General features: G+C 40.1%; 1 protein-coding gene across 1 annotated transcript in view; it reads right to left on the bottom strand.

The window, feature by feature from the left end:
• Nucleotides 1-22,230, bottom strand: part of Smyd3 (SET and MYND domain containing 3) — a 325,260-nt gene extending 303,030 nt beyond the window's left edge. The window contains exons 1-5 of the mRNA XM_013017284.1: nt 22,147-22,230; nt 19,449-19,512; nt 8,221-8,328; nt 6,922-6,979; nt 431-567 (exon numbers count right to left, since the gene is read on the bottom strand). Of these exons, the coding sequence (XP_012872738.1) occupies nt 431-567; nt 6,922-6,979; nt 8,221-8,328; nt 19,449-19,512; nt 22,147-22,154 (375 nt within the window). The 5' untranslated portion in view covers nt 22,155-22,230. The remainder of the gene's footprint in view (nt 1-430; nt 568-6,921; nt 6,980-8,220; nt 8,329-19,448; nt 19,513-22,146) is intronic.
• Nucleotides 22,231-27,375: the final 5,145 nt, after the last annotated feature.

The raw sequence follows: 27,375 nt of genomic DNA, 5'->3' as shown, positions 1-27,375 counted from the left end.
AGGCTGGGAAGGGATGTGAAGGGTAAACGAAGGAGGAGGCTGCAATGCTTGGTAAGAAATGTACGCATTATCCTGCCCATGTAATTGTAACTCCTCTGTACAGCATGTTCACAAATAAAATAAAATTAAAAAAAAATTATCCTCCTTATCACTGAATTTTCCCTCTATACAATATGGAGAGAATTTCACTGTAACATGTGATCAAAATTACTGAACAATAAACAAGAGAAGACAATAAATCACATTTCACATTTAGTAATAGGAAATAAGACACTTTTCATGAATATTAACCACATCTGAATATTCAATAATAATAATAATAACGCCACAGAATAGCCACAGACTCCACAATGGACGATTTTAGAGAACAAGAGACTAGGGGTAAAGGACTGGCTTGTGACATCTGTAAGAGAGGAAACTGAACACTTACTTTTGCAAAGGCTTCAAAAATGTCAAAGGAAGGTGGCAGCTGAGAAGCATCTTGGATTTCTTCTTTCATGAAATGCTGGAAGGTCAGTACAAGTTGTCTGATTCCCTCCTTCTTATCTTCAGTCAGTTTGTTAATATCTTTTGTAAAAGAAAACAAGTGGTACTCAGTAGACACTATGTTGAAAATGAACTATACAATTTGTGGGTGGGGACGGGAGGGAAAAACTGGGAGAGAGCAAAGGAAAAGGTGACTTTGTTTAAAAAGAAATGTGCTCATTACCTGGCTTATGAAACAGTAACCCCTCTGCACAACACCTTTATAATAACCATTTACAAAGGAATGGCACAACTGCAAAGTAAATTTTTAGGTGTTCAGTGATGGCTGTTAAACCAGGTATTTCCTGCCTTTCATTCCATTCTGACATCTCTTTTTTACATGATATATACTTTATCAGCTAAATGTTGCCAGACTTTATCTAGAATCAAAGATCAAACACCTATCAAAAAATAAGTGTACATACAGGTAAAGATATATCAAAAAGCAAAATCAGTAAGGTGGTAGATGACCACACCTTCTGCATCATCGTGTACATATGCACAAGCCATCATAAATCCTAATTAAGGTAGTGAATTTAAACTGACTTCCCTCCATGACATAATTTACAACGAGGTCATGACTAGCTGATAAGTAGTATCATCTGAAAGTCAGAAGACAGAAAGTGAGAAGAAAAAAGTTCAGATAAAGTTCAAGTGAGATTTGTCATTCAGAAAGTACAAGTTCTGCCCACACTGAATACAGTGCTGCTTTAACTCGAACAGAAAAGGATGATTTTGTTTCTTGTTCTGTGTTAAGAGACTCCACTAAAAATCTATCAAAACAAATACACAAATTCAATAACATTGTAGGATACAATTAACATTATTATTTTTACACTCTGATAATAAACTTGCTGAAAAGAAATCAAGAGATTAACTTCATTCATAAAAACTACTCCCAAAACAAAATATATATGGAAAACTAGCCAAGAAAGAAAGAGATCTCTTCAATGACAATTATAAAACCCTGAGGAAAATAATTAAAGAGGATTTTTTTTCCTGGCCTTGGGGCTCAAACTCTGGGATTGAGCACTGTTGCTAAGCAACTTTTTGCTCAAGGCTAGTGCTCTGTCTCTTGAGCCACAGTGCTACTTCTGGCTTTTTCTGTGATTAATTGGACCTAAGAGTCTCACATACTTTTTTGCCTAGGCTGGCTTTGAACTGCTCTCCTCAGATCTCAGTTTCCTGAGGAGCTAGGATTACAGGTGCGAACCACTAGTGCCTGGCTAAAGAGGATATTTTTAAATGACTAAAAACATTCCTTACTCATGGATTAGAAGTAATATTGTTGAAATTCTGTACTGCTCAAAGTGATCTACAGATTACATGATCTGCCCAAAGTGGTCACAAAAAAGATGGCATTCCACATTGGTGTAAGAAACATATGGAGCCACAAAAGGCCCTGAGAAGCCAAAGCAATCCTGAGCAAAAAGAAAAAAAGTTGGAAGCTTCAGAGTATATGACTTCAACATACAACAAAGCCACAGCAGAACTAACAAATTGGTACTGCCACAGAAACACAGACCAACGCAATGGAACCGAGAGGTCAGAAATTAACCCACAAATACAAAATCAACTGATTGTCAACAAAAGTGCCAAGACTGTACACTGGGGAAAAGATACTCTCATCAATAAACAATACTAGGAAAACTGAATATCTATAACGGAATAATGAAACTAGATCTTTATTCCTCACCATATGTAAAACTCAACTCTAAATAGATCAAAGATTTAAAGACTAGAAGAAAAAGGGAAAAGGTTCAGGCTATTGTTCTGGGAAAAGCTTTTCTTTTAAAAAATATGTCCCCAAAATCAGATAAGAAGCAGAAACGGGCAAAGGGATTGCATCAAAGTAAAAAGCTTCCACACAAAGGATATAATCAATACAGTAAGGAGATGACCTACAGAACAGAAAAAAGATATCTGTCAACTATATCTCACAGAGGATTAATACCCAGAATATATAAGAAACTTCAAACAACTCAATAGTGAAACAATAACAACCCAATTTTAAAATGATCATGTGGTCAAAGTAGACATTTTCAAAAGAAGATACATACTGATCAACAAGTATATGAGAAAATGTTAAACATCACTAATCATAAGATAAATATAAATTAAAAATAATAAATTATCATCTTACTCAGTTCAGAATGACCATCAGTTAAAAGAAAAAAAAAGTAATAAATACCGACAAAGAATCCAATGTATATCTAACAAAATTAAGAAGATGAGAAATGGGGTAAGTAGAGGAGCAATGGGCAAGAATGTTGAAGAGGGTAACACGGATTAAGATAAACTATATTGGGCTGGGAAGATGGCTCAGTGGTAGAGTGCTTGCCTTGCTTGCATGAAGCCCTGGGTTTGATTCCTCAGCACTACATAAGTAGAAAAAAAAAAAGCAGGAAGTGGGGCTGTGGCTCAAGTGGTAGAGTGCTAGCCTTGAGCAAAAGAGCTGAGGGACAGCACCCAGGCCCAGAGTTCAGGCTCCATGATACACACACACACACACACACACGCACACGCACACGCACACGCACACGCACACGCACACGTACACACACAAAGATAAACTGTATTGATAAACTACTTTGTTAAATGCCAATTCCTTTGTATAACTACTTAAAGATAATAAAAAGAAAAAAAAGAGTTGGAAGAAAAAGAAAGTCTTCTATACTGTTGATAGAAAAGTAAATTAATACACTCATTCTGGAAAACAATCATTCAAGAAAACAGTACTATATTGGAGATACCAGCACTCCCATATTTACTACACTGCTACTCTCAATACTCAAGATATAAAAATCAACTGTGTCCATCCGCAGATGGGGATTAAGGAAAAATGGTATATAGTTGGACGTCAGTAGCTAATGCCTAGTTAGTCAGGAGGCCGATATCTGAGGATTATAGTTAGATCTAGCCTGAAAAGACAAAAGACAAATTGATGAGATTCTTATCTCCAATCAACCAGCAAAATGCTGAGACTAGAGGCATGCTATGATAAAGCACCAGCAGTAAGCAATAATGCCAAGTCAGAATATTGAGACCTGAAGCTCAATCCCTAGTACTAGCACAAAGAGAAAGAGAGAAGAGAGAAATATATATACCAAAAAAATTCAGCCATAAAAATAATGAAATTCTGTCATTTTCAATCGTGTTGGTAACCAGAGTACGCTGTTTTAAATAAACCAAACAGAAAGGAATATCAGACTCATTTTGTCCTTACTAATTAGTACACGCTAAAACAGAGAAACTCATAGAGGAAGAGAATAGTGGTCATTAGTGATTAAGTAGAAAAAGAGCAAAGGGAAGTTAGACAATGGGTACCAAATACAGTTAGACAAGAAGAAACAATACAGAGTATGAATGGGTAAAAGTAGTCTATAATTTGTGACAGTTTTCAGAGTAATAATTTTTGGCTATTGATTTAAAAAATAGCCAAAAGATCCAAAGACAAATAACACTTTCCTGGACAAGTATAGTGGCACCAACTGTAGTCCTGCACTCGAGAGGCTGAGCCAGGAGAATCATGGTTACACAATGAGAGCCTGCCTCAAACAAAACAAAGCAATAAAAGATAATACTTTGAGATGGAAATGTTAATGCCCTGAATTTATCCTTACAGATTAATATACATACATTTAATTACTGTACCGTACACCATAAATCTGTATAGATACCATGAGCCAACTAAACTGTTATGAAAAGAAGATATGAGGCTCAAGCCAATATAATCCCCTCAAAAATCAGCTAAATGATAACCAGCATGAAGACTGGGAGTGCATCATGTAATTAGTAATATTTAAGAGCATTTCACATAAGGCACGGTGTATAAAAGTGCTGCTGAGCAGGGCCAGTGTTAACAGTAAAACTCACTGTAAGAGCTGTTAATTATCTAGCAGTGATACAAGAAAAAAACGAGTAATTAGCTCTCTATTAAAACTTGAAGAGACACATCAAGTTGAACTATAGCATAATTTTGTTGCTCATGTCAAGTCTGCATATTTTCCTTAAATTACTTGTTCAATAGAATAATTAAACTGATGATTCCTTAAATAATAATTTATTACCATTGGCACTAAGGATCCCATAACCATAAATCTTCAGATCCTTGTCTTATTGGCTCAATCCAGAAATATTAAACTATGTAGTGAATGCACCATATGAGTTCTAACTAGCAGAAATATTAAACCGTGTAGGGGTACACTTCATGAGTTAGCTAGTATAGGGTTGGAATCATATAGAACCCACATGAAGAGAATCTGTGCCAAAAAGACAGCAAAATAAATCTGATGTATGCTTAATACTCATACCTGGAGAGCCTCTCAGCCACCCCTTATAGCCGGAACACACACATGGTAGTTCAGAAAAAGATCAAGTCTTAATACTGTCATAGAGCCTCAGTCCCAAGTACCTTAGCATCTAAAGGAGTAGGAACTCCTAAAGCTCAGTGGAACTCCCAGTCCCCTTCCCTACTTCACACACCCCAGACATCAGAAGTGAAGAAAAGGACGACAGAGAAAACAAGATGGGAAACAGAAGAAACCTTGTCAACTGCTCTAAAGTTTATGTTGCCAATGAGCTGCTAAGGTTGTAAGAATGGAGGAAGTGTTTTCCTGTCAATAATCAAGGACCCTAGAAGACTGAAGGTGTATGGGCTGGACTGACCGCCTCAGGGGATGAGAACTCCCAGTTTTAGGGCTCCAGACCTTAGAAGCCTAAGACTGAGTTTTAGGCACTCAGGCAGGCTCGCTACCTGGATTCCACCAGCCCATGCCCAGCACTGTGTCACTAACAAAATCTTCAGCTCTAAGCAGCAGCTAACAGAAGCAGTCAGCACCACCTAGCATCTTAGTTACCAAGCTTTAGACTTTCACAGCAGTTAACACTGTAAGTCTCAAGCTTCAGATGTCAGGATACACTGCCTTCAAGGTTAGGCAGAACCAGAAAAGGCTTCCAGACACTGGGGCCTGCGGCCCCTCACCTACCACCTCTGCTTTCTCCTTTCTGAAGCCATGTCCACTGCCTTTCTTTCAGTTTCTTTCTTTTGCCTGACACTCTTCAGCCACCTTCTCACCATTGTACTGCTACTCTGTTACCACCAACACTCCTCTTTGTGTTACCAGCTAACAAAAATCACTAGTTAGAAGCCAGGCACCATCAGGCTGTAACCCTCTCTACTCAGGAGGCTCAGATCTGAGGATTACGGTTCCCAACCAGCCTGGGCAGGAAAGTCAGTAAGATTCTTATCTCCAATTAACCTCTCAAAAGATGGAAGTAGAACTGCAGCTCAAGTGGTACAGCACTAACTTTGAGCAAAAGGCACTCGAGGGCAGTGCTCAGGCCCTGAGTTCAAGCCAGAGGACCGGCACCAAAAAAATAAATAACTAAACAACTCACTAGTTGGTAAGAAAGTGCATCGAGAAGTCTCTTGTTAGGCCTCATGTTGCAGTTCCAGGTAGTAGAAAGAAGGGTGTCACCTAGCTGCCTAAAAGAGCTTAGCAGCCTTGCCAGGAAAATGAGTGTTGCATGGGTGTGAAAGCCATACTGGAAGCGATGCTGCGATTAGAGGAAAGGATTGTATTTGTACCAATCACAACACAGCTTCCAGTTCCACCAATCAAATTCTCACTGAGTTACCACCTTAAGTGAGAATAGCTGCAGGGTCTTCTAAACGTCTCAAAAGTTTGTTTTGCTTGGCATGCTGCATTCTAAGTCCAATACGGTTTTCTGGAGTGGTCCTGATTAAAATGCAGTCCCCAGAGCAGGAGTGGGGTCTCCTGGCAGCTCGAATGTCTTCAAAGTGGTCATAAAGTGTCTAGAATAGCCTCACTGCCATGAGGACAGCCCAGCCAAATGCCAGAGAAAGAACAGCTTGGCCAACAGGCCTCCAGGTATAAGGAAAGCATCTATCTACTGCCATTCGAGAGTGAATGGCCTTTCCTAGAGACTTCCACTCATTCATAGAAAAATGCACCGTGAGGTGTTTATAATAAAGAGGTAACAAAAGCTCAACATAAAATTAGCATCCTCAAAGCCTGAACCCCTGTCCCACTGACCCAGACAGAACTGGGTCCCTCTGAATTCAGTTATACTACTCCACTTACCCTGGACACCTTTATGGTGGTTTAAACACTTATTTACACATTCCAAACCCAGAAATCAACAAAATACTAAACTTTTCTTAGGTTTACCTCACATGATGAACAGAAAAACAAAGTTAAAATTAAAGCATTTTCTCAGAGGTAGTGTATTATTGAGGCACTGGATTCAATAGAAAGAAGACAGAAGGAGAGGGGGAGGGGAGCAGAAGGGAGGGAACTAGAGAAAGAAAAGTTCAGCAGCAGGACAAACAAATGAGGATTTTTTTTTTAATGTTGATGGATGGCCACTTACTTGACTCCAGATCATAAAAAGAATAAAGTTTCTCTGATTCTGAGGGTGCTTCTTCCATCTATGAAGGAAAGAATGAAAACAATGATTACTGTTCCCACATCATGCATTCGCATCCTTGACACGAACCGTCTAAAGAAGACTGCTAAGTGAGCTGTTTTCCCGCCATTTTTGCTTTCTGATTACTTTCAAGATACGGTTTCCATTTTTGCCCAGGCTGGCCTGGGCCATGATCAAAGACCACCAAACCCAGACTCTCCTGTTCAGATGGGGTCTCACATAGTTTTTGCCCATGCTAGCTTAGAACTATGATCTTCCCAGTCTTACTCTCCTTCCAAATCTAAGTCCCCTAAATAGCTAGGATTTAGGATTATAAGTAAAAGCTACAAGTTCAAGGCTCTGTATTACATTTTGATTACAGTTGAATTACTTAATCATAAATAATGTTAAAATCAAGCTTGTAACCAGTGCAAACCAAGTGCAAAACTGTTTTATAAGACATTTAGAGACTTTAACATTGTTAAAGGCATCTATAAAATTTCAGACTGCCAAAAGAAAGTTGATAAACAAAGGTAAGAACAGAACTTGTTGTTGTGTGGGGATTTTTCCTGATTATTTTTAGAACAGTCTTTTTTCCTGTCCCGGTGCACACATGAGCTATGATCTACCTACTTTAGGCTTCCCACCACACACCACTGGGTGCAGCTTCCGTTCCTTGAGAGGGAACCTCACAGACTTTCTGTCCAGGCTGACCTCAACTACCATGATCATCCCTCTTTTGCCCTCCCCAAATGGGAAGGCTATAATAAAACCCAGAAAGATATGCATGCTAAATCCTAACCAAGCAACCTGGGAGGCTGCGTGAGAGCAGAACTGCACAGAATCTGATGCTTTGGTACTCTAAAAGGGCTTAAAAGAAATCACTTCACTGAATCAGAGGTACATTTTTTTAAGATTCTTCAACTGAATTAGTCATTAATATCACACTTGAAGAGGCAACAAAAAAGCCCTATGTGTCCTGTGCCTTCCTTCACAGTACGAAGGTAAAAAACAAAGTAACAGCTACTAACTACTAGCAGTTATAGTCCAAGTACCTAATAGGAAAGAGGGGCTGTACTCTTCTTCATTTCACCAGTACCATGACTATTAGAAAAACGTTTTTATCCTAAGATAGTGCATAGAATAATCCACACTCTACCTTAACATGAGTTCAATTTCAACCTTACAAATGAATAATAAATTCAAGCACAAATGCTTTGGCTAAGATTAAATGGGAGCCTCTGTCACAAGTCAGATACTCACAAGTTTGAAGACAACTCTGCCAAGAAGTCTCACGGAGTCAGGAGGATATCTGGGTTTGCAGCTTTTCAGGCATTTGCATTCCCCCTTGTGGTGTGGCCAAGCTTTTTTCTGTAAGATAAGAATATAGAAGGACATCAGAGACATAAAATGTAATCTCCATTTGTACTGGTTTCAAATGTTGAGAAACATTCACATGAATTGAATTTCAACAACCTAACTATAACTGCAACTCAGAAAAATGTTCTAGTACTAAAGGGGGAGAAGGAGATACCGTAGATGGTTGACATTTCACATGGAATCATACACAGTGTCCTAATGTTTAGCACTGACAAGAGTAAATAGCCAGACTGTCTTGTATATTCTGTTCTAAAAGGTGGAAGTTGCATTTGAAAGTCCACTTACTGTGATTTCATAAATTTTAACTCTGCTTCCCTGCAGAAAGGTTTCTCTTGCTTTCACTTACTGCACAAACATGCAGCAAGCCAACGACTTCAGTTGTACAGCCACTAAGAATCTGACTCAGACTTGAGTTCAAGTCAGCATTTTGCTCAGAAAAATTCTCCATCAAGTTGTTGTGCCTCCATCCTCATGCTATTTCCTAGTTTGGCAGACATAGTGAAAAACTGTGTCACTCCTTCCACCAATGACACTAACAGTGGAAATTCCCTTACTGTGGGGCTTGCAATCTTCCCCTCCATTATTATTCTTTAGTCTCTTCTAAACTAGATTTAGCTAGATCCATGCAGAGTACATGAAATGAGGTTGTGGAAAAAAAAAAAAAAGAAAGAGAAAATGTAGAACTTTAAAGTAGGAGGAAAGTCTTACAGAACTTACTTAACATTCTAGAACATGCAGGACACGTGCCTAGGGAAATAACAGAATTTCACTTGACTCCCACAGTAATCAAAATGATAGACATGATCCTCATATTAATGACTAGGAAAGTTAAGGATCAAGGTCTAGGATCTAAATATCAAAGTACCAAAAAATGAAAAGGGAAAGTAAAATCCCTTAGTATGCTAATCATGAGTGTTAAATAACTACCAGGCTGTACAAAGCATGCATGAGTTGCCTTACAGCCAACGCAAAAAAAAAAAAAAAATGGGGCTGGGAAGGTGGCTCAGTGGTAGAGTACTTGCCTTGCATGCATAAAGCCCTGGGTTCGATTCCTCAGCACCACATAAGCAGAAAAAGCTGGAAGTGGTGCTATGCTTCAAGTGGTAGAGCACTCACCTTGAACTGAAGAGCTGAGGGACAGCACCCAGGCACAGAGTTCAGGCACCACAACGGATTTTTTTTTTAATGTACATAATCTCTTTTGACAGAAAATTAAAATGCATGGTTTTACCAATAATTAAATCAGAGGAGGAATTTATCCCAAGGATGCTAGTCAACACTCTGCAGTCTTTAATAATACTTAAAATAAATTACAACTACAATGCCTTTCATATAGCTACATCCATTATCAATACCTGTAATATGCCAGGCACCAGTGGTTCACGCCTATCGTAATCCTAGCTAAACAGGAGGCTTGCGAATTGAGGTTTGAGGCCAGCTTTGGCAGGAAAGTCCAGGAAACTCTTATCTCTAATGAACCATTTAAAAAAGCCAGAAGGAGAGCTCTGTCTAAAGTGGTAAAGCATCAATCTTGAACACAAAAGCTCAAGGACAGCATCCAGGCCCCAAATTCAAACCCCCAACCAGGATGGGAGCACACACACGCAGGCACGCACGCACACACACAACGATAGAAAGATCCACTGTTAAGTAAGTTTGAAAAACAAACTTGAGTAGACCCTGCCTGGTAAAATATATTCAACTTACAAAAGGTTCAAAAACTGTGCATTAAAAAAATCTGTACATATTTTCCATATACTTTCCCATGCCTGCCACTGCCAGCCTTAGGAATGTTCATGTGTGTACTCTGTTACCTAGTTTTTGAGTGAAAATATTTTAAGTAGACAAATGCATCATCTTTTGTACTAATAAAAAAAACTTAAAGTGTTGGTGGTTTTTACCAACCTTCTATGGTTTAATTAAGACTGATCATAACTTTGCTGGGCAAGTTTCCCTTCGGTGATGAAAGTGGATTAATCTGGAAGACACCCTTCATGAGCACGCTGTGGCAGGATTGAACAGGGGTCAGCAGGCCTGGAATGGTGCCTTTGACACTTGTACTATTCCTAGAGAAAATGTCTAGCTGAACAGGATTGCACTCAGTCAAGTAGGACAGGGCTTGTTGGGAAAAGGGATTTTAACTGTAGGTTTTAATCAATGTCTGTCTCACCTACAAGAGACCAGACATAGCTCTTTTCCTACTAAACCTCTAAATTCAAGCAGCTCAGTTTTCTGGTAGCTTACTGGGGTAAAACATCTACAAATGTATCCCAGATAATGAACCATCAGGTAGATGACATTGTTAAACATACAAATTTTGGTGAAATCCTGTCAAAAGTGACTTTAGGGCTTTAAAATAATTAATACTCAGCTCTTATTTCTCAGTAATAGAAAGTAGACAAAATGTTCCTGAAAGCTATTCCAGAATCACTGCATAAAAACATCAGGCATTACACTTATCTTCCCATTAGCTTGAGAGAAAAAAAGAAAGAAAAAAAAGTTCATTCTTTTCATTTAAAAGCCAAATCAGACCATTTAGGTATAAATACAGAAAGTGATCACACCACTGGAAAGTGGCCTTTTTTTATAATTCTGAGTTTCAGCCTATTCCATTTCTTAACATGGCATTAAACACCAGGCATTTATAACATTAATTGTTATAGAGCTTATTGCTCAGCTGCTTACCACTGCTTACACATCTAAACATATCACAGAAAAGACTAAGAAATCTTTTAAGCAAACCCATTTAACTAAAGCAAAACCTGGCAATGAAAACATTAGGTCCTATCTTCATTCTACCAACCTTAGCTCTGGGCTAGACCTCAGTAGTACATTGGTCTTGTATACCTGCCAGGTTCTCAAAAAATATATTCTTGATTTGTTTCCTGTGTTTTTTTTCTTTACTAACAGTAGAGAATACAAATAAGATTTTGTTCACAAAACTGGCTGTGATGTTTTCTCAGCTGAAATTCACAACAATGCACAAAAAGCACAAACCGGCATGGGAGACAACGGATATTAAATTTTTTCATTACAAAGCAAAAGATACCAGCAAGAGGGGGATGGGGACTACCAGTGGTCATGGAGGAGGGGATGAACCAATCACAACAGCCACACGTATGAGACACATGGATGAGATCATCACAATGAAGCCCATTATTTTTATAATACAAGAATCTCAAAAAATACAAAAAGTATGCAGTGCACTACTGGAAACTTTAAAAAAGTGTAAAATTTTATAGCTAAACCAAAGCAAAAAATAATAGGAGATAAAAGAGTTTAAGAGGGGATAAAGGAACTGAAAATATCTGCTACAATTCCATATGTCAGGACATGCATGATTTGAAAAACAACCTCAGAACTGACAATTTCCAGAACTCTCATTGAGAACTTTAACCAGTCCCAGTTCCTGCCTGGGGGGAGGGGGGTGCCAATACTGAGGGTCGTCTGGGAAACGTCTGTGGGTATTATGTCTATCACTTGCTTGCACAGGGCTGGATACCTGGTACTGAGGGTCGTCTGGGAAACGTCTGTGGGTATTATGTCTGTCACTTGCTTGCACAGGGCTGGATACCTGGTACTGAGGGTCGTCTGGGAAACGTCTGTGGGTATTATGTCTGCCACTTGCTTGCACAGGGCTGGATACCTGGTACTGAGGGTCGTCTGGGAAACGTCTGTGGTATTATGTCTATCACTTGCTTGCACAGGGGCTGGATACCTGGTACTGAGGGTCGTCTGGGAAACGTCTGTGGGTATTATGTTTGTCACTTGCTTGCACAGGGCTGGATACCTGGTGTGCAGGAAGGAGAGGCCAGGCCTCCTGGGCGTAGCTGTTCCACACGATGAAAACTGGTTCCAAATCCACCACAAGCTTGAAGTGTCTACCACACATTCCATGAAGGTGGAAACCTTTTTGTGGTTATTTTAGCCTAGAACCCAGCTTTCTTTTACTTGCTTCTACATAGACTGAGAAGCACTATTTTTTTTTTTGTAAATCATGGGAATATAGCATTTTAAGAACTTTACCTGAAGTTCATCAATGTTTCCTGAAGTCATAGCACTGAAGGTAATACCTCCTGTCATATTTGAGGAACAAGTGGGCATTTGTGCAACCTTCTCACAGTGACCATGTGATGTGTTTATAGGTGGTCAAGCCTGAACATTTACATAGAACAATATGTAACATTTTGGACAATTTAGTAGCAAATAAATAATGATTTTCTTTTATGTTTTAAAATATTCAATGTTGAATACAGGTTGTCAGATACATGAAGAGCTGAAAAGCTAAGATCTAGGAAAAGAAAAGTGGAAAGCTAACCAGGATGTCTAGCAGGTATAACTGACAGGTACTGATTTGCATAAAACCTCCTGAGAGCATGCTAGAGAGTCATGTAGAGTGTAAAACACCTATTGCATGCTTCTCTCATGAACAGCAAGAGCACTCTGACACAACCTTGGCCGAATTAGACAGAACCAAACATAAAGGAGTGAGGCAGAGGGATGGCCACAGGGCATCAAGTCATCCGAAAAATGAAACATTCCCATATTTTCTTAGGAAAAGGAAATTTCAGTCTTCTGGTTAGCTAAGGATTCACCTAATACTAGGCAATAATAATAATAATATCGGTGATCCGCAGACGTCAATCATCATCCAGTGCAGGGCAGCAGTTTACAGCCCACAAGTCAAATCCACCTGCCCAACTTATTATGACATTGTACTGAAACACAGCCACACTTGTTAGCTACATTTATTCATTTCATACCACAAAAGGGCTGGATAAAAGAAGCCATATGGCCCACAGAAAAAGTGTGCCAACCTCTGATCTATGGATTAATTTAATTTATCCAGAGAGCAAAGTAAATCATTCCCTTTGATGGAATTCCAATCCTGTTTGAAGGAAACCTCTAATCAAAACATTAACACCAGAAAGGGCATATTCATTCCATTTCCCCAACACAGGTAATTATTAAGTTTCAAACTCCCAAAGTCAACTGGAAGATTCATCAGTGATGAGGGTGGCTTCATCTCATTAGAAAGCCCAAACTATGGTGAGACCGGGGCCTGCAGAAACAAGGCAGATGAAGTCACCACCGGGCCACTCCTGAGCTAACTCGCCAGGCCACACTCAAGAAAGGACCGAGAATGGAAATCTATGTGGCAGGCAGAGCACAGGATAAAAGTGTGAGCTAACCAAATACCAAATACCTGCATACCAACGTGTCTCAAAAACATCCTCCTACTATTGGCATGATTCAGAGGAAGCAAGGTTGAAATAGGAAATCTAATTTGGGCTGCACTTAGGGTTTTGTGTCCGCTAAAGAAAGAAATATGAAAAACATACTTAATAAGCCCTGTTATGAGTGGTATTTTCTTTTTCTGAGACCTGAACTCACGGCCATGTGCCCTTGCTCAGCTTTCCTGCTCATGTCTCATTCTCTACCATATGAGCCACACCTCCAGTCTGGTTTTTGTTGTTGCTGGTTAATTGGAGATATAATTTCAAACATTTTTCTGCCTGGGATGGCTATGAATCACAATCTCCCACAGGTCTGTCTCCTGAATAGCTAGGATTACAAATGTGAGCCACTGGCCCCTGGCTTTGTATTTTCTTAAACAATATATAAAGGTAAGATTTACATTACAGTAAAATATAGCTTGATAATGCTTTTGACATTGTCTGACCTATACTCTTATGTGTTTGTGTATATCTAGCCATATCCCAACACCAAAATGAAGATTCAAATTAAGTCATTACTTTCTCTCAAAGTCCCTCTGGGCCCTTGTATGTCCATATATACCATCTAGACAACCTGCGATAAAAACTTAGATCTGCAAGAATAAAGGAAGAGCATCAAAGAAAGAATAAGATAAAATAAAAGCTTTGTTTTTCTTATCCTGGTTGATAAGACACATCAGAGTCTGTTCAAAATGGTGGTGGCAGCCCTGAGTGGCTAGGGGCACCAGTGTTCCGGAGGGTAGCAATGACAGAGGTGGGAAGAGGAAGAATTAGAATTCCCTCTGATTGTAAGGCACGCCCAGTATCTGTGACCCAGTGAGCATTATTTGGAAGTAGATTTGGAAGAATTGTAAATATGTATTACAAACTCAAACATCACCCAAAAACTGATATGTTAAGGAGAAAATAGAATCATTTAAAATAAAATGCTTAATTAAAAACCACCAAAAAAGAAAAAAAAACAGAAAAACAGAAGAAGTCACATAAAGGAACAAAGGAAAGGAAACTGAAGTCAGGTATAGGTGGCTCACTCCTGTAGTCCTAGCTACTCGGGAGGCTGAACTGAGGATTGAGAGGGGAAGCCAGCCTGGACAGGAAAGTCTGTGAAACTCTTATCTCCAATTAACTACTCAGAAAAGACCAGAAGTAGGTGTGGCTCAAGTAGTAGAGCACTAGTCTTGAGCAAAAACCTCAGGGGCAGTGTCCAGGCCCAGAGTTCAAGCCCCAGGACCAGAAAAAAAAAAAAACAGAAATGGCAAATACATTCAATATTACTACAACTAGGTTGACTTTGACTATAGACTGTCTATATGCGTTACTTAAAACATTGTTGGTGAGAATAAAGAAATAAAACCCAGTGCAATCCTGTCAACTCTGAGGTTTACATGGAGCTATACCTGAAACAAACAAAAGACTTGACTTTCTTCATTGTCATCTCTTCATTGTCATCATTTTTAATATGGTATTCAAAAACACTTATGAAGACTCTCTGCTAAATGCTTACTAATGTCAGATTCATTTGCACCTATCAAAAATGAACCAAATCATTCTATAACTAAGCATAAACTGTAAACCCAAAATGTGATTCACACGTTTAAAGAGGTTTAAAATTACCACCTAAATTAGAGCCACTCTTTGCTTCTCAAAACTGCAACTTGACACAGAATCTGGTTACATACTCTGTTCAGACAGTAATTCAACTAGAAATGTATACATTATGACTTGAATTAAATCTAGAAAAGTGAAATAATGCACGTTGAGTTAACTTGAGGTTGGTTTGCTTGCTACCAACTTTATTTTGAGTGAGGTTTTTCATAATAAAACTTGGCCTGCTCCTCTTCAATTTTATAATCATCTGGAATATTCTGTTTAATAAGACTGCTTCCCCTGTTATAAAGTTATATGACAGATTCATCGCAGTAAGTTATGGACAGAAATACAAGGCCACTGATGACAAAAAATACTTTATTAGGACCAGAAGCAGTCCTATAAACTGTAACAGAAAGGGAAGGGTGATTAACAGCTGAGTAAGAATTCTCCACTCAAGCCAGGTACCAATAGCTTACACCTATAATCCTAGCTATTCAGAAGGCTGAGATCTTATTTCCAGCCCCAGCAGGAAAGTCCATAAGACTATTATCTGTAATTAACTACTAAAAAAAGAATAAGGCTGGGAATGTGGCTTAGTGGTAGGTAGAACGCTTTCCTGCATGCATGAAGCCCTGGGTTCAATTCCTCAATACCACATACACAGAAAAGCTAGAATTGGCTGTGGCTCAAGTGGTAGAGCGCTAACCTTGAGCTCAGAGAGACTTAGGGACAGAGCCCAGACCCTGAAGTCAAGCCCCAGGACCAGCAAAAAAAAAAGCTAGAAGTGGAGCTATGGCTCTAGTGTTTTAGAGCACCAACTACAATAAAAGCTCATCAAAAGCACTCAGGCCCAGGACTGGCACCATAGAAATTGTCTACTCATAAGACACATAGAAATCACCTCTAGATGGGGCTGGGAAGGTGGCTCAGTGGTAGAGCGTTTGGCTTGCATGCTCAAAGCCCTGGGTTCGATTCCTCAGCGCCACATAAGCAAAAAAGAAAAAAGCCGCAAGTGGCACTGTGGCTCAAGTGGTAGAGTGCTAGCCTTGAGCTGAAGAGCTGAGGGACAGTGCCCAGGCCCAGAGTTCAGACCCCACGACCGGACCCAAAAAAATAAAATTAAATAAATAAATAAATATACCAAAAAGGGGGCTGGGAAGGTGGCTCAGTGGTAGAGCACTTGCCTTGCATGAAGAGCTGAGGGACAGTGCCCAGGCCCAGAGTTCAGGCCCCATGACCAGAAAAAAAAAAAAAAAAAAAAGAAATCACCTCTAGAAAACTCAAGTGAGGAAAGGGGCAGAGAAACATTTTACTCTGTATGACTCTATTGTGTTACTTTTCATAATAAATAATGAGCCACTGATAGTAATGATACTGTCTATGAACACAAGGGACATAGTACACCCTAAAATGCCCCCAAACCTCTCTCAGCAATGCAGTAATGCCACAACCCCACACAGCAAAGGCTATGCTAGTGAACCAAAGTCCTGCCCTTGGGTATACACTACAAATTCACGGGCTCTCCATCCATTGCCATCCCCCATGCTTTTGCCTTCTGTTCATTACTGTTCATAGTCCAGTGTGTCAGCTTCGCTTTGTGCCGCTTTATAAGTATCCACAATGATTACTATTTTAATGCAATATCTTAAGACCAAGATAAACAGGACAGTTTAAATGCATATGTTATGGCCAACCTTTGACTCCCACCTCTAACTCCACCCCCACACTCTTCTACACTTACATACACACACACACACATACATACACACAGACACACACACACACAGCCTCTAGCCACTGTCACATATTTCATCTTACCAGCTGTTTTCCTATTACCTTCCACAGTCTATCCGACAATGGCATTATTATTGATGCTACAATAAACAGCTAATGTATGTAGTAAAAACATATCACTACAATGAATCAAAATGACATGCCCACTCATCAAACACCCTCCACTCATCCTAACACTTTCTACTAATGATGTTTTCTACAACACAAGAAAAAAAACATTAAAGTATTCCTAAAACCAAAGAAAAATAAAAGCAAATGTTCAGTCCATAGAAATTAGAAAGTAGGCTCAACCAAAAGGCATGTGTCTTATAATATGATAATCCATCAGGTCTATACATATCCTACTTGATCTAATATTCTAAAGAACATGTAGCACAGTGTCACACAAAGGAGTCAAAGTATCACTATGAAACAACCTTTCTGAAATTTATCTTGTAGACAAAGAATGAATTTACTTCTTTTGTTTGATTTTTGCTTTTTGTTATCATTGTTGCTAGTAACAACATAAATTTGGGATCTTAGTTTGACAGAATGTGTTTACAAAATAAGATAAAAGTAACTCAATTATTCTTAACATTTCCTTTGTTATTTCTGAGAAAGTATTAAATTTTTTCCTTTCTCTTCAAAAATATGTTGTGTTCTTTGGGGTCAGGGTACAGCCCCAAATGGGGTTGCGGGGTAACAGTGGAGGAGTACTTGTCAAGCATGCATGTGGCCCCGGTTATTCCAGAGTCACAATAAATATCTGGATAGCCAAAAAACAAACAAAAAAGATCATGGAAAACTAGACCTAATCATAACATTATAAAAAGAATAAATTTTATGTTTAGAACATAAGCTAAAAATGTACAGTTGGACTACCAGTTTCTTTCCCAAATTCAATGCCTGGCAAGTACAGGAAAATTGTACGATGCTTGCCTCTCATTCTGTTTCCTGATTGGGATAACAAACATAGTAATGGTACCTAATTCTCACCGATTCTCATAAAATTAAACGGAATGAATAATATATGGTATGTCTAGTCAATGTTAGCTTACATTATCAGCATAAATTCAGAAACTCAGGCACAAATGAGTTTGTGATTTCTGAGGTATTTTAACTCCAAAGCAGCAGAATCAGCCCTAGAACTTGGAACTGCTCCTAGATTTATACATTTGACCTTTTTTCATTATTATTAAGCTCATGTGATTTGCATTCTAAAGATTTTACTTTCAAAGGAAAAGGGGAGATGGTAGAAAAAAAAAAATCACTTGGATAAGCCTGGCCTAGATTTTAAAAAGGCTGTATCCTGTCCCAACTTTGTGGACTGGTGTTCAATGCATACATGCAAAACAAAAATACATACACACACCAAAGTAAGAAAGAAGAGGCCACAAGTAACACACTCAAAACTTCAGCTTAGACTAATACAATATGATGCATTAGAACATAATTACATTTCTTATTAAATGATTAATCTTAGGGTTTGAAGAAAAGGTCATGCTAATGTTAATTATACATCTTTTAAACAACTTCAAGATATTAACAATAGTATTCGTTATAAATTAATCTCTTGGAAAGCAATTTGGCATCATCTTTAAAAATTCAAAACACATAAATCCTTTCTTTTAAAAAACAAAATTAGGCCGGGCGCTGGTGGCTCACGCCTGTAATCCTAGCCACTCAGAAGGCTGAGATCTGAGGATCACGGTTCAAAGCCAGCCCGGACAGGAAACTCCATGAGACTCTCATCTCCAATAAACCACTAGAAAATCAAAAGTGGCACTGTGGCTCAAGTGGTAGAGCACTCGCCTTGAGCTGAAGAGCGCAGGGACAGCGCCCAGGCCCAGAGTTCAAGCCCCACAACCGACAAAAGAAAAAAAAAAAAACACCTAGGAGTTAACCTAGAATTAATTGGCAGAAGTATGAAAACATGCCAAAAAGAGATGCTGGGAACATTGTCAGCAACACTGAATATTAGAAAAACATAAGCACTCATTGGTGGGGAAATGATGATATGTAATGGTATATAGGAGATACAAAATGTTCCTCCAAATCAATCAATAAATCAAAAATAAATCAAAGTGTACAGAAATTTGTCTCCTGTATTCTATATCTTGTTTATCTATGGTGTAAACCTAGGATATCAAAATAAAAGTAAAGAAAGAAACCAGCCTTTCTCTCCCACCCTCCTTTTCCTGGCTCTCTTGAGATAAGCAGCTTTCCTTCTACCATTCACATCTACCATAGTGTAATTCACCTACATAAGCACGTGTACATACACACACACACACACACACACACACACACACACACACACACACTTGTTCCCACATACTAGTTAAGCATCATTAATCCAAAATCTCAATGAGAAAAATCTTTGCCAATATTTGTAAAAGACTCTAAATTTAAATAAAAGAAATAAACTAATTTCCTTTTTTATTTGAAAAGAAAGTGACAAACAGACCTACATTCATAGACAGAGCCCTTGCAGGTAGCTGGTGGTCTTACCTGACACTTGGCACTACAATATTTAGCAACTCGACATTGAGAACATCTCATCAGCTTCTCCTTCCTGTTTAAAAAAAAAAACAATAAAAAGTCCACATTAGGAAAGGAGTAAAAACCTCACATAATTGGCTTAAATTATTACGTAGCTTAGTTGTTAATATACACCTGGGAACTGATTTTTAAATTGCCTTAAATTCAATTACTACTTTAGAAAAGTAGAGCTGAGATGCATCCAAGTTGTATCCTCCAAGTCACATGAGTAACAAAAACCAGAAACTTACAAAAATGAATTACAAAATTAAGAATTTAGTTTTTCAGCTTTTCTATACAAGACCATGGACAGTTTCAAGGTAGCCAAGAACACTAAATGTTGAAATACAACATTATCAATGGCTGAGCAGAACAGCTCTTTATAAGCACTCACTGCTAGGCTGGAGCAGTACAGTTTATTTTCCATCTAAAATACAAATTAAACTTGAAATAGCCCTATGAGGGTTGCCATGTACACTGTAGATATACCTCTCAGGACATTTTCAAGAGATATGAAGTTGATGCTATGGTGCAAATGCCGACCACAAACCGAATGTGGCTGTGTAAGGCTAAGATGTGGCCTTATACAAGGATAAGAACAGAGTTCTACAAAAAGTCAGAGTTCAAACACATAAGATACTTCCTTCACCACTGGGGAAACAGAAGGGAAGAAAAATGGGGAGGAAGTTAACATTCCAAGTAAAGTATGCCTCCTATCCCCACTGTAAACCATAGCTCTCAAATTCCAACAACAGACCATTAACCTCACCAACCAATCTGGCCCAAGTTTGGCTTATAACACTACATCACACTCCATGGCCACTTATAAATAATGCTGTGTAAAGATTCAGCCTTTGTTTAGAAGACATACTTCTGGCAACAGATATATTACACAGGAAGAGAAGCGTATGTCAGGCAAAGATCAACTAGAAAAAATCTGTCACCATATCAATACCTGAAAAGGTCAAAAGAATTACTAGAGATGGAGGTGGTCAGAATGAAAGTCTGGAAGACACCAGTAACCAGCTACCATGTACTAATAATAAATGTTCTCAGCCTCAACATAAAGTACATATAATGGATCCAGAAGGAAAAAGAGAACAATAGATAATAAGCTAATGCATGTAAGGTCTAAAAAATAGCCTTAAATATAGTACTATACATACATTGTCTATTCCAATAAAAAGATCATACAAGCTCTCTTCCAGGACAAGTAGTTCTACAAATTCCCTGCACTTTTTACATGAACGTGTGTTCACACATCCTTCTCAAACTCCTTTTGGTTCTTTTAAAAAATATTCATCCAAGCTATGCATAGGTGGCTCATACCTATGATCCTAGCTACTTGGGAGACTGATACTTGGAACACTGGGGCAGAAAACCAGCTCAGGCAGAAAAGTCACCAAAATTCTATGTTCAATCAACCAGCAAAATCCTGGGTTGGAGTAGTGGGAGGATATCAGCTGAACAAGCAAGCCACACAAGAGTATAAGGCACTGAGTTCAGTTACCACACCAGAAAAAAAAAAAGTGTGCATACTTACCAGGACACAAAGGAACTCTCAAAAACCTCAGAGGACCAGTATACGTTAGGACAAGCCAAGTATAGTGGTACATGCCTGCAGTCCCAGCACTGACTGGGTGGCGACAGGAAGATTTAAACTCTCGGGCCATTCTAGACTACACAAACACCCAGAAAGAAAAAAGGAGGGAGGGAGGGAAGGAGAGGATGAGGAAGGGAAGGGGAAAGGGAAAGGAGAGAAAGGGGAAGGAGAATGTTTAGGACTAAATAAGCAAAGTATCCAAGCTTGAAAAGACACAGGGAAAAATAATACAGAAACATTTATGGCTTTACATATTTATACACATGTAAAGCCAACAAATACATCAGAACACATAAATTAGTAACTTAATTTTTTAAATAGAGAACCAAGAAAAGCATAAAATAAAACACTAAAACCATAAAGCAAATATTTTTTAAATGAAATAAAACAAAAAGATACAACAGCGAGGACTGGCAATCCCAGAAAGGAACACACTACCAATGATTTGCAAATGTGTAAGAAGAATAAACGTAAACATAGCTCAAGATTTAGCAGAGGTTTAAAAACACATGAGAGAAATCTGGGGAAATGACAGTAGTGATAGTTTTTTTAGTTTCCTTGACTGTTTCCCAAAACAAGACAGAGCAAGGACAGCAGAATTCAATTGCCACACCCACACTGGCCACCACAAGGGCATAAACCCACGAGAGTACTCGAGTAGGCAGAACAAGTCACTAATGGCTCTGAGATCTGAATCAGGATGGAAACTGGAAGAAGCAACAGGGCTTCCAAAAGACAGTAAACAAACAAAATCCCAAAGTGCCCAACGATGGCCACAGTAGACTTGTAGCCAGCTAGAGAATGGCCGCCTGCACTGAGGAGAGGCGCCAGGGCTCCCTGGAGGATGGGGCTCCCCGATGGCAGACTTTCCTTCACTCCCTTTCCCCTGTCTAACTTACTCAGAGGCTAATCCTGGGGCCTAGGGCCCCAGCTATGCAAGGTAGGCTGTCCTCTCAGAAGTAAGCAAGATCACCACACCTAAGACCACCAGCAAGGAGCCATGACAAGTGCCTAGCCTGCGTGTCCCAGACCCTCCCATGGCTGCCAACCAGAGGCAGAACGCACCTCAGCATAAAATGGGGGCTAAATAAACAAGATGATCTCAATCCCTTGAATCAATTCAGTTGCCATTTGCCACGTAACAACCATTTCCTGACACGAGTTATTTAACTTTGGGAGGATGGGGGTGGTATTGCAAGTGAAATGAATGTTTAATTCTCACTTAAAAAAAAAAAAGTTAACCAAACTGTGCTTGATTAGACCACACACTGGGCCTCTGAAGAGTCCTTCTACCCTGGAGAGGGTCCCCAGAGACACTTGGGCAGGCTGAGAAAGGAAAGGAGGCGGAGCACAGCTCCAGACATTTTACAGAAACATTCTGCTTTTGTCTTAAAAAAAAAAAAAAAAGCCAGCACGGATGGCTCACGCCTGTAATCCTAGCTACTCAGGAGGCTGAGATCTGAGGATCACGGTTCAAAGCCAGCCCAAGCAGTAAAGTCCGTGAGGCTCATCTCCAATAAACCACCAGAAAACCGGAAGTGGTGCTGTGGCTCAAGTGGTAGAGCGCTCGCCTTGAGCTGAAGAGCTGAGGGACAGCGCCCAGGCCCAGAGTTCAAGCCCCACGGACCAACAAAACAAAAACAAGCCTGTCATTTTCAAATGAACACCAAAGCCACATTTCTGGAAAACAGGAATGAGCAAGACAAATGTCAAATGAAAAATAAGAATGATCTGCAGACTTCTAGAAAAAGGACCTCTTGTTTTTGACAGTTCCAGTTGCAAAACAAGTAGCACAGAAGGGGAGCTAGCGAAAGGCACATTTTACCTCACGTGGAGATGCTCCTCACACACCTGCTAGGCTTGGGAAGGGAATCCCACCACACGGACAAGAACTGGATCTTTCAGATCCACTTGGCTCTGGCTGGTCTTTTGCAACAAATGTAAACTCAATTTGAAGAATAAGAGCAATTTCAGAGGATGGAGAAGTCATGTCTATACAACATCTACAGATTACAAGAATATCATTTGCAAGAGGGCTGCCTAAAGAGGCACCCAGAACTGGAACTTCTCAATGAAAGATAGAATAGCCAGAAAATGGGAGTTTGACCTTTTTTCCCCTCCATCAAAGACTAAAATAATAGTGGTATTCTACCACCAGCTAAGAAAAGATACTAAAATTATTTTAGCAAAATAAATGAAAACTTAACTCACTCTCTAAAAAAAAAAACTGACTGCTTCAAAAGCAGGTCAGTTCCTAAGCACTCAGAGACACAGCAGTTCATAACTCTCAGTAAGTCCTCTCCCAAGTACAGGCAGAGCTTCTGAGCCTCAGAAAGAAAATAAAAACAAAGCAAAACTAACTGTTCTTCCAGTGTACAAATTAAGAAGCTAGACATGGGTACAGCAAACTCACTATCTCTTAAATAAAATCCATGGGCCCATCAAGTCTCAAATATGGGGTATAATTAGGGAGACCATCTTTTGAAGGGAAAGAGTACCCCACTAAAACACTATGGCCAGGAAGCAAATAGGTGGAAAGACACTCCCTGGAACAGATCAAAAGACAAAGAAATCCTAGTCACTACCACGCTTCCCCATCCCAGGTACCTGCAGACTCCACCTTGTCTTTCCTGTAAAGAACACGCCACAGGCAAAGGTCACGTAAGTGTGCTCAGTATGCAGGGCTCTCAGTGGTTGTCCTGGTCCCGGAGCTCCTCCAGGAGACTCTGACCCAGGCAGACACTGGCCCCACAGGGAAGCCTGGAGCCTTGCACTCCTGAAGCTTTCTCAACCCAGGGAAGCGTGGCCCTCCAAGACCAGAAAGGGCTGCAGAGGCCAGCGTGTGACTCTTTGTACATGAAAAAGCACCCAAAAAAAAAAAAAAAACAAGATTTAGTTTACAGGTGGTAGACATGACCTTTGGAAAGAAAGCTGAAAGACTAGAGGCCCTTCGGGAAGAAGGAAGAGGTGATGATGCAGGGGCTGATTTCGGGCTGCTCGCCCTAAAGCCAGCTGTACGGAGCACTGAGTGGCCTTCCTGTGAGGCCATTCTTCCCACAACCCTAAGACGCTCTTTGGCAACCAATGCACAGGGGGAGGACGGCCTGCCATGGACAGGCCGGCTCTTGAAAACAAAGCTGAGGAGAAAAGCCTGCCTTTGTCGATGGACAAAGCCAAAATTACTAAAGGAATATTGGTAAATGTGCATGTCCTCTGCTTTCTCTCCACCCAACTCCACTCAACCCGAGTAACAGAGTTGGAGCTGCCGGCCTGTGCTGAGTAGGAGGAGCTCTGCCACTTGAGCCACACCTCCAACCGTTGGGCTTCAGTAATTTTTCAAGTAGAGCATCATGATTTTGTCCAAGCCAGCCTAGGCCATGATCCTCCTACCTATCTGAGGTCTTATGAACTTCTTGCCTAGCTAGCCCTCCAATACCCCCCTCCCACGTAGCAGGGGTACAGTCCTGAGCCTCCACATGAGGCTTGCGTTCTTCCCCAAAAGCAGAGACCACAGATACATCATTACAAAATTTTCTGTTTGTAAATATCTTTGAAATTTAAGCATTCTGACTCATTAGAAACGTTAATGCCATGTAGAAAATATGCATGGAAATGAAATTCCACACTACAAAGATTATCTCAATTAAAATCATGTTATTTTACCACAGTGGCATAATTACTATAACTCACCAAGTAGAATATGCTGGAAAATACTAAACTTCTCTTTGGCATAAATATTCAAAACAATAAAGAAAAAGAATCTTCCATTTTTGATGCCAGATAGTAATTAAATTGGTTTGGTCCCAAAGGGCTTTTTCAAAATTAAAGCTACTCACTTCCATCATTCATCTAGCTACCAAAGCAACAGATACAGAGGAAATAATCTAAATTCATAACACAGGAAAACTGGATTGGTTTAGACTCAGATTTCTTTATTTCACATTTCTAACATTTTAAAGTAAAAAATAAGAAAAGTTAACAGTTAAGAGGTCCGGGAAATCAACCTGTGATTCACTGGCTGCCAACCTCCTGGGAGAAACACAAGCAGTTCAATCCATATTAGCACTGAGGGAAGAGCAGGGCAAAGCCTTTGGGCCAAGTCAGTCAGCAGAGGCAGACCGTCCCTCCCCACCTCCTCCATGTCCTGCGCTAGCGCAACAGTCCTCATGGAGACATAACCCACCTGCTAATCGGCAACTGTCCGGTGACTGCCATCACGGAGCCACAAAGTCCTGAGGGACAAGAACGGAGAGAGCATGCAGTCACTGCTTGTAGCAATCGTCATCTAGGAGGTCAGGGAATCGCACGCCACACGTGCAGGTCCTACAGTCCCTAAGCTCAGATAAAGGCATAGATGGAGAACACAGGGAGGCAGAGGAGATGGGAGAGCTATGTAGGCGAAGGTAAGGAGACCTCTTCAGTTGCTGTTGGAGTACACCGTCTGCAGTGCAGGCCTACCGCCTTGCAACCTTGGTCAGCCTCAGTGCCCTCCTCTGCCATGGCAAGTGGTCACTCCTCCATGGGCTGTGTGCAGCGAGTGACACAGGAGCGTGCCAAGCACAACGCTGACTCAAACGGAAGCTGCTGTGTGTGTCTTCAACATAATTTCACCTTCTTCTACAACAGCTGGGGGGGGGGGGGAGGGAGAGCTTCCCGGATGGCTGTTAACACAGCAGTACGGACAAGATCAGCCTGAGAGCCACCCTTTATGCGCTTGTCAATCATAGATACCCACGGCACTTACTCTAATTTCAAATTGTGACTAGCATCCAGAGCTTTGCTATTTTATATACATATACTGAAGTTTCTAATCCTAATATTTTTAATTCAATCAGAATGATTGACTTCAAATTAGTTGTAAAGATGGTTTTGAAGGTTTCATTTGTGGAAATTAAAATTAAGGGAGACTGCTAAATCTTTAATAATACTGAAAGGCAATTTTGTATGACATTCTATTTGTTTTATGCAAGGGAATGAGCTAAGAGGCAAATGAGTATTTTAGAATGCAGAGATTCTAAGCCTCCTCAGCCTATTAACAGCACTTGGTGCTAGCTACACAGCTGCAGAGGTAGCAGGCCACTTTCACTGCTTGGAATTTAAAACTGGTGAGCTGGCTATTAAGTAAAGTTCATTTGGCTCAGGCTGAAGACATAAGAGGCACACTAAAGAAAGCTATAACAAGCCAGGCACCAGTGGCTCACACCTGTAATCCTAGCTACTCAGGAGGCTGAGATCTGAGGATCACGGTTCAAAGCCAGCCCGGGCAGGAAAGTTCATGAGACTCTTATCTCCAATAAACTGCTAGAAAACCAGAAGTGGTGCTGTGGCTCAAGTGGTAGAGCACTTGCCTTGAGCTGAAGAGCACAAGGACAGCGCCCAAGCCCAGAGTTCAAGCCCCACGACAAAAAAAAAAAAGCTCTAACAAAAGGGAACTGCAAACAAGGAAATTCTTCTCCAATGACCACAGGTGCTTGTAAGTAAGACGCCCATTCAGCCAAACTCTGATCATCTGAGCATCTTCATTTTCCCTAAACCTTGAAATTTAAAATAGTAAAAACAGGAAGAAGAAAAATTCAGACACAACATCACACAACATAAATATTAAAAGTACCAGAGGTGCTGAATGCTGGTGGCTCACACCTGTAATCCTAGCTACTCAGGAGGCTCAGATCTGAGGATAATGTTGGGAAACCCACCCTAGGCAGAAAAGCCCATGAGACTCTTACCTACCATTAACCACCAAAAATCTAGAAGTAGAACTGTGGCTAACATGGTACAGTGTCAGCCTTGAGTGAAAAACTAAGGGAGAGTACCCAGGCCCTGAGTTCAAGTCCTAGAAGCTACCAAAAAAAAAAAAAGGACCAGGGCAAAATTCTGAAGACAGTATATTTGATCAACATTTGCATCAATACACTTAACCTTCAAAATGATGAAAACATGCTCATTTCATACCAGTGCCACTCTGGTAAATGACTCTCCCTCTTCCTCTAGTTAGAGAAATAAGCACCATTTCTCTACAGTATTCACAGCGATGAGGAAAACCTGCAGTCATCTGTCACTTCAGAGGCACGGGCGCATCTTTTGTTCTACCTGCTTTGGACGCTATTCTTCTCAAGAGACAGAGATCTGAGATCAATGGTCAAAGCCCGCTCAAGCAGAAAAGTGAAAAACACAAATAATACCAAACTCATCTTGTGGAAATAGATTTTTATTAGATCCCTGAACCTCCAGGGACCCCAGAGGTTCTCAGACCCCACTGTGTTTCCAGTGCCTTAGAGAAAAAAGGAACTTAGA

Source organism: Dipodomys ordii, unplaced genomic scaffold (assembly GCF_000151885.1).
Source record: "Dipodomys ordii isolate 6190 unplaced genomic scaffold, Dord_2.0 Scaffold35, whole genome shotgun sequence".
In the NCBI taxonomy this organism is placed as follows: domain Eukaryota; kingdom Metazoa; phylum Chordata; class Mammalia; order Rodentia; family Heteromyidae; genus Dipodomys; species Dipodomys ordii.
The sequence above is the reverse complement of the archived record's forward strand: the minus strand, read 5'-3'. Positions and strand labels throughout refer to the sequence as shown.